We start from the raw sequence: 8,069 nt of genomic DNA, 5'->3' as shown, positions 1-8,069 counted from the left end.
TGCTCTACCTACCATTATGTCTGTGATTATACTGACACCCTCTGGTTATGTTTAGTATTACATACTAGGATGCAGGTAAGATTCACAACAGATGAGAAAAACCAGAGGCTAACATTGAGAAAATACATCAGTTTAATCAAGGTAACAATATTTCACTTTACAAATAATTTCATACAATACAAGAAAACAATGTCTGCAATCCTGCAGCCAGCAAGCCTTGTTTTCTAATGGAAGATCCCCAGTAGTATAAGTTATAGTTGAGCCCTCCCGTTAAGTAGTGTAATCCTTGAAGATGCGAAGATGCTGATTTGCACAATTTGAATAACCCATGTTCCATATTTTAAAAAGAATTTAAATGTCCTCTATCACAGAACAACTTAAACTCCAAAATGCTCTCAAAGTTCCTTTAACTGCCTTCAGACGCAGGGCTTTTCTTCTGACACACCATTTCCAGGACAAACTGGATGCCCTGCATTTAATACCAGTTCCATTCTTGCAGCCGAGCTCGCACAACAATCCTGATGGTCTGTTTGCACGTGGAATTTGTCAGCCGAGTGCTGGGGTGAATGGTCAGATTACACTGTGTAAAGACTCTACAGAGAGCATGCCAACATCTTCAATTTTTGCTTTCTGTTAAGATGAGTCTGCAGACATTGTAATATTTATTGATCCAGAGGTGGTCACTGATGGGGAGTTGGGGGTTTTGGCATGAAAACTGTTCATTAGCATAGTGGAAGCAGGCGAAGTACTGGCAAAGACTGGGGGTGAAACAAAGTTGGATAGGGGAGGAGTTGCACTGGGGGCTACACCTGGCAGGTTAATTGCTGAAAGAGGTGGAAGACCTGCAGAAGATGACACAAAACCCTTCCATTAGCAAAATTGTAATTTTACTTTAACAACATTAGCTCTTGGACACTACACTTCTACTTTTCCTGCCTGGAGACGACACTCAGTATTAAAGAAAAGGCTCAGACGGTGTTTGCTTCCATTTCAACCAATCCTGGAAAGATGCCTTTGTAAAGCACTTTCAATGAGGTGTGAGTCAGAATCCAGTTTCTGTGCAACAATGCATTTGAATATTAAAGGTAAGTTACTCTTCCACAACTTTAGTTTAAATATAAACACTAAGCAAATTTCACATGATTTAAAATGATCGACTTAGTAATTGGTTTAACCCTTTCACCCTTGGACGCCTACCAGGGGTAACCCTTTTCTGAACCGAACACTTTCGGTCATTTCAGGTTTGCTTCCAAAAACGAAATTTCTTGGTGTGCATCAAAAGTTAGTGAGGGTGATTTCTGCCTTGGTTGTCAAACCACATCTTAATGGATATATACTGTGGTGTCAACTCATCATTAAGGATACAGGGTGGTTATCAGATGTCATCTTTATGATAAGGGGATTGATTCTCAGTAAATCTTGAGAATAACTTTGAGTTCGGTATCTTGTCCAAGGATACTATGGCTTACAGATCGAGCCACCAACCTTCAGATTAGTTGATGATCTGCTACACTGATCTGCAGCTATCCCTTTTATAAGGTAAAAGAGTTAAAGGTCCTTTAGACTGCAGTTGCAAACATGTGGATGGGAGGAAAAGTAAAGGAAATGTTTGACCCTTCCAGTTATGGATTCTAGTATGCCACGGGGGACAATTAAAAAGATTGATCACGATGGTAGTAGACTCTTCTATGATGACATTATCCATCTACATGGCTCAAGGGGTCAATAACATGCTTATGGAAATGATAACAATGAGAATTGTATCCTCACATTTCAAACTAATTGGACACCTCGGGGAGATTTTTAATTGACTTTAGTTCTCTCTATCATGAGTCCCAAATGAGGGAATATCTTTTGGAAGAATAGTATTCTAAAGACTAAACATTCAATGCAAAGACTAGTTGAAGCTTTTCTAGGAGGATGTCTTATACCCACACTATACTCAGTTTTACTTTTGTCATCTGTCAAGTCTCAAGAACATTTTGGCTAGTTCGAAACAGTTTACACAGGGGTCAGAGGTGAAGCTGGTTGTCTGCCAATCAGATGTTTGGTGGCTCGATCCCTGGCTCTTTCAATCCACTTGTCAGTTTATCCTTGGGCAAGATACTGAATCCAGACTTGACCCTGATGCTGTGTTTGAATGTTATAACCACGTAGACATAGATAACCCACATTTAATAACCAATTAATCAGAGGATCCAGTAAAATGACATAATACACTAGTCAACATGACACATCTGAAGTATGTGTCAAAGCCTAGAGGAAAAATATGAATGGACACAAACAATGGAGGCAAAAATAGAAATGTTTACAGAACTGTAAAAGAAGAAAACCTGTTTTTCTTTTTTTAAATACTTTTTTCCTCTTCCAACCGTTAGAATTTACCAGGTTGAACTGTTGGATACATCTTTGCACAATGTCTCTGTCACTTAACTGTGTTATGAAAAGATCATGTCAAGACTAGAAATGGGAGAAGGAGTGATGTTAATAAGTCAAACCTGTTCCAGAATTTTCAAGGACACTTAAAAGTCAGTCAATCTAAATCCTATAGCCAAGTTTCACTAAATCGCTGCTATCTCAATATTAAAAATAAACCCTTAAACATTTGTTTCTATAAACAAATGTTGGGAACACCAAAAACAGCGAGCCTGCCATCACACTTTTAAAAGCTAAAATGTTACTAAGCTGGGCGTGTTCCATCAAAGTCACTCAGTAGTAATAAACTGTATTTAGCTGGACTATTCTCAGCTGCCTGTGGTCGTTACACTGTACGTCTTTACAATACATTTCTAATTTGCATTGGATAGTAAGAAAGCAAAATATCAGCGTTAGCCTTTACATCCGAACCCAAGCATGCTTGACAGAACACATTTATACCTGCGGGCTGTATTCCAACTCCCGGTGGCAATGCATGACTCACATCTGGCAATGAGACATTTAGGTTTGGTAGATTAGGAAAAGGTGAAAGACCTCCAGGTAGGGGCATTACGCCTATGCAACAAAAAGAAAAGGGAGAAAAAATAGACAGGTGTAGCAGACTCGCATCATGGATCATAAAGTATGAATTTTACAGACTGTACTTGGCACAAAAACTGGGGAGCTATGAACACCCAATGTAATTTAACCAACCTGGTAGCGTTGGAGCAGGACTGACAGACAGTGGAACAGTTTGTGAGAGGGGTACTTGGTTGTGCAGCGGGACAGCAGGAACTCCTGAAATTATATAATCATATGTTTTATTACATGAGAAAGCGACAACAAGGAGGAGATATTATAGGTTTCTAAATGCCTTTAACTCTTGTTGTTCTGTTATTCCACTTAGGTTTCATTTGAACTACTAATTAATTTCCGTGAGATTTCATCCTCAGATCAGCTCAAATTGTAAATGCTAAAGAGTCAGAGAGGACAGTGTACCTGTATGACTGCTCAGGACCGATGTTGGGTTTGAGCTGACGGACAAGCTAGCGAGACCTTGCTCCAATCCCGTCGAAGCAGAAGACGACACAGCAATTGGAACAGTTGGAACGACGGCAGAGAGGTGGACCTGGTAACCAACAGTGTTTTTTACATTTTAACAAAAGCTGGAAGCCAGACAGCATCAAAATGAGATTTACTTCTGGATGCAGTTATTAAAGATGCCAACTTACCTCTGTGAAGCCATCTTTTGGTGAAGGAGGTGGTTCGTAATGAGTCTGTACTGGTAAACTGATCTTCTTACCCTCAGCAAATGGCAGGGTAGGTATCCTGTGCAGGTAACCGTAGCCAATCCCACAGCCTAGACTGCATGGCAGAAATAGAGCAATACTGTGAAGGGGCAGCATCAGAAACATTGTAAAAGAAAAACCTGACACTCAAATTACAGTAGAACTTTTTCAACAATCAAACCCACTGAAACTCAAGATACACCTAAACGTAGGGGTATCATTTTTCTTGGTGGAATGATTCATAACTTTCTACATGTGTAGCAGAAGTATACTCCATCACTTTCTTAGTACTGGGTTGAACCCACTTCTGCCTTTATAATTGCCTTAAATCTTCATGGCACAGATTCAAAAAAAGCACTGAAAACATTCCTCAGACACTCTGCTCCATATTAACATGATAGCACCAAACAGTTGCTGTAGATTTGCTGCATAACCATGATGAGAATCTCCCGTTCCACCACTTTGGATTGAGCTCTGAAACTCTGGAGGTCATTTAAGTGCGGGGAACTCATTGTCATGTTCAAGAAACCAGTTTAAGATGATGTGAGCTTTGTTACGTGTCACAGAGGATGGGTAGACTTACAGGGATGGATATGGTCAACAACGACAGGCCATAGCATTAACGGAAAAAAAAAAAAAGGTTCGTTGGTACTTAAAGTGTGCCAAACGGCAGGATGAATCCATGCTTTTGTGTTGTTTACACCAAGTTTTGACCCTATCATCTGAATGTTGCAGCAGAACTGACTCAATAATGGGAATCTTTTTCAAATCCTATAGTGTCTAATGTCTAAAGAGTTTGTGTTCTTAGCTTATTTGAGTTATTGATGCCTTGCTATCAGCTTGAAGCAGGCTGACCATTCTCCTCTGACCTCTGACATCAACAGAAGTTTCAGAAATACTCATTAGTCCATCTGGCACCAACAACCACACTAACAAAGGCAGCATATGGCTTTGCATTCAGCACTTATATATCAAACACAGTTTTTAAATCCAGAAATGAAAATAAAAACATAGCCTAGAACAAATTCTGCACTTAAATAAACTAGCAGGATTGACTGTAAACTCCTCTCTTACGTAATATCAAGAAAGCTCACAGATTTTAACCAGCAACAGAAACTGTGTGGATCTTTTTTTTTTTTTAGTGACTGTCATACCTGCCTTCTCCACCCCAGTCAGAGTTTGGGGTGATGACCACCTCGCGGCAGTTGTCTGCGTCTGTGTTGTAAACGTAGAGCTTTAGCTCCTTCCCTTCATGTGTTTCAATGAGGGAAAACAGATCTTCGCTCTGCTTAAAAACCACAAAAATACACATCAGGTTAACTTGTTCCTGGTTTAATTCCTGCATTAAAAAATAAAAATAAAATCTTAAGCAGGCACCTCAGTCATGGCGGTGTCCACTCCTATAATGTAGTCTGCGTGCGGCCTCAAACCTGCCAGGGATGCAGGAGAATTCGGCTCCACTTCCTGGACTCAAAAACATGCAGCTATCAACACATGAGATCACAGAAATAAATAAGAACACCCCCCCAAAAAAAGCAGCCTCAGACAGAACCTAACACTCACCAAGACATGCCAAACATTTTCATTGGCTCCCTCGAAGCTGCAGAAGCGAATGCTGACTCCCAGAAGCCCCTGGCCGCCCCACATGTTGCTGGGCGTGACCGTCGTCTCCCGCACTGCCAGCGTCTTGCTGCTATACAACAACATCTTGACGGGCTTCTCCACGTTCATCTTCAGCAGCTCTTTCAGGGTGTCATTGTCCCTGTTCTGTAAAGAAACCAGTATATCCAAATGATTCCTAGGAATATCCGTGACTAACACTGACCTAACCGGAAACTCACCAGCCGAGTGTCGCAGATTGAGATGATAAAATCAAAGAATGGCTCCAGTCCCGCACGGCGACCGGGAGAATTCTCTTGCACCTACAGATTAGAAGGCGGTCAGAAGGTTTTCAAGTAAAGCAGATTAATGCCAGTCTTTTAAATATCTGCACACAGGTCCTTGTCACAAAGGACGAGCAGCATTCAATGAAAACCTGTACATCTCTGTTTTGGCAAACACTCCTGTGTAGTTTAACATTCCTCTCACTGGTTTAAGACTAGTGTGTCAAGTGAGGTTTCCAAGAAGACTCATTAGTCTCCTTCTTGGAAACTAGCCTTAACTGGTTATTTTACTCCTTCTCACGTACAAAGTCTTGAATCTTCAGGGCATATTGTCTTTTAAGGACCTCATATTACCATAATAACCTAACAGAGCACTTCACTCTCAGATGGCTGGGTTACTTCTGATACCAAAAGTTTCCAAAGTAGAATAGGAGGCCAAGCCTTCAGGTATCAGGCCGCTCTCTTTCTTTTCACGGTTTGGATTTAAGAGACAGGCATCCTCTCTACATTTAACATTAGCTTCAAACTGGCCTTTTTTTGATAAAACCACTAAAACCATCCCTTTGCTATGCCGCTATAGGTTCAGGGCTGGTGTGGGACTGCCTGTGATGCACTCTTTCTTATCTCCACTCCCCAGGTGTTTATTTTCCTTCCTCCCTTTCTTAGTATCCTTCCCACCATCATCTAGGTACGCCTAGAGCTGATCACCTGTTTGTTGGGGCAAGTGTTTTTATGAGTAGTTGTTGTCTTATTGCAACTTCGTGTCCCTGAATTGTATTTAAAGTATCTTTTTAAGAATTTTTAAAGGCTTTTCTAAAACAAACTGAGCTAATGACCCACTGTGAATGAATTATGTTCAAAGTGATCCTTTTTTCTTAATGATCCTTGATCAGTGGGTCTGATTGGACACAGATCTTTGAAGCACAAAATGCAAACATTTAGCATTTTACTTTTAGTGTGGCCCATTTTCCCTGCGTGTAATCTGGTGATGAAACTCTTTAAAAGCTTGGACTGACTGGTGGAGTATAACGTTTTCAAATGAAAACAGTCACACACACCCATTTCCATAAATCACGTATAGCAGCCACACCGGTTATTCTGGCATCATCCAGTCTGCTGGGGAGTGAGGGGACATCTGCTGATTGTCTCACAAACTGCACGTCTGAATGACAATTAACCGTGTCCAGTTTCTAATATGGATATATATCATTTAAACAGTGTAGACCGAGAGGCTATTAGCAAGCTCACACATCAGCGGTTGGTGCTAGAGAGTGGGCGTAGCAGGAGCTTCCATTCAAAGGCGGGGACAGCTAGCCGTTTACAATAAAGACAACGAGCTATGTGAAGAGATTTCTGGGTGTGTCTGAGTCCTCCTCGGGGTCTGTGTCAAACACAAGTCTCTACTAGCATCAGCATTTAGCCAGTAGTAGAGGTCGCTTCCTCTAAAGGAAAAATAACCCTTCTATCCTATCGTTAGCTGCTCCTCCGCGGGCTAACAGGAGGTCACAGTCCGTACGTCCACATTAAAATGTTCTCTTACCCTGAGGACGTGGTATCCCTCTTTGCCTCCACCTGGTATCTCGACGCTCGGAGAGCCTCCCATGCTTCCCCGAGTGCGACAGTCAGGGTGGGACTGACACCTGTGCTGGTTAGTTAGGTGATTAGTTAGCAGGCGGCTCGGATCATGCCGCGTTTCCTGTGGCTTTGGTTTCCCAGGACTTCCGCTCATGAGGATGATGATGATAGTGAAGAGGAGGAGGAGCGGGAGGTGCATCCCTCTGTGGTAGCAGGGTTTCATCATCTGTGTCTTTTGAGGTCTGATTATTTGTAAAGTAATAAGATTATGGGCGGAGAGGCTTTAAGCTTTAAATCTGGGTGCTTCAGGGCAGGGGGACCTAATGAGGACGATATTTTGGTGTAATTTCAAATAAGATGTTTCCTGCCTGTGAGCTTTTGCAAAATATGTTTGTTGGCCTTCATTATTTTAGCATAATATTAAATATTCTTAAATAACCGGGTTTATTAAGGGCGCAAAACCCAGGGGCAAGTAGTCTGAATCCATGGTGGTTATAAAATATAAATCATGACATATGCGATGCATTGTGGGGAAGCAGGTTAAGCACATGAAGGGGGAAAAGTCTCCCAGCAGATATATACTTTTAACTTAATCTAGCCACTTTCTTGTGAGGCAAGTCAAACAAGAGAAGCCCAGGTCATGTCTCAACATGAGCAGTGTGACTGGTAACACCTCCATGAGCCAGCTGGTTGTGAAAACAAGGGATTCTGCTCTGTGTGCACAGTTGAAAGTCGGAAACAGCCTCTTCCACCTCCAGATCACGTAGTCTACCTCACCAGCAGGACTTGACTCATGACTAAAAATGTCCTCTTTCTCACTGACATTTTCAGATTAGGAAACCAGACAGTGTGGAGAACAGGAAAGACTGAAATAAGACAGGACGTCACACCCAGTTTCAAGCTTGTC

At 41.7% G+C, this 8,069-nt stretch overlaps 1 protein-coding gene across 2 annotated transcripts; it reads right to left on the bottom strand.

The window, feature by feature from the left end:
- Window positions 1-109: 109 nt before the first annotated feature.
- On the bottom strand, window positions 110-7,646 carry LOC309690508 (Golgi reassembly-stacking protein 2-like). 2 transcript variants are annotated; one of them, XM_082507566.1, is made up of 10 exons: window positions 7,128-7,646; window positions 5,546-5,626; window positions 5,268-5,471; window positions 5,082-5,168; window positions 4,859-4,992; window positions 3,648-3,780; window positions 3,415-3,544; window positions 3,130-3,213; window positions 2,878-2,991; window positions 110-842 (listed from the first exon to the last, which is right to left on the bottom strand). In XM_082507566.1, exons 1-10 carry the CDS (start codon window positions 7,386-7,388, stop codon window positions 634-636), a joined length of 1,437 nt encoding a protein of 478 aa, XP_082363692.1. In that variant the 5' UTR covers window positions 7,389-7,646; the 3' UTR covers window positions 110-633. The 2 variants fall into 2 exon arrangements, with proteins under 2 accessions (XP_082363692.1, XP_082363693.1); XM_082507567.1 differs by having other exon boundaries at window positions 4,859-4,989; window positions 7,128-7,640.
- Window positions 7,647-8,069: the final 423 nt, after the last annotated feature.

Source organism: Aulonocara stuartgranti, assembly GCF_965226115.1.
Source record: "Aulonocara stuartgranti genome assembly, chromosome: 16".
NCBI classification, from domain to species: Eukaryota; Metazoa; Chordata; class Actinopteri; order Cichliformes; family Cichlidae; genus Aulonocara; species Aulonocara stuartgranti.
Note: the sequence above shows the minus strand (reverse complement) of the source record. Positions and strands in the feature narration are given on the sequence as shown.

Bases quoted from the DNA above. Each gene is read 5' to 3' on its own strand.
- LOC309690508 (XM_082507566.1), bottom strand. From the start codon at position 7,388: ATGATGAAACCCTGCTACCACAGAGGGATGCACCTCCCGCTCCTCCTC. The intron at 5,627-7,127 runs GTAAGAGAACAT...TCTAATCTGTAG, and splicing joins AGGGATACCACGTCCTCAGG to GTGCAAGAGAATTCTCCCGG. The intron at 3,545-3,647 runs GTAAGTTGGCAT...GTTGGTTACCAG, and splicing joins CAAAAGATGGCTTCACAGAG to GTCCACCTCTCTGCCGTCGT.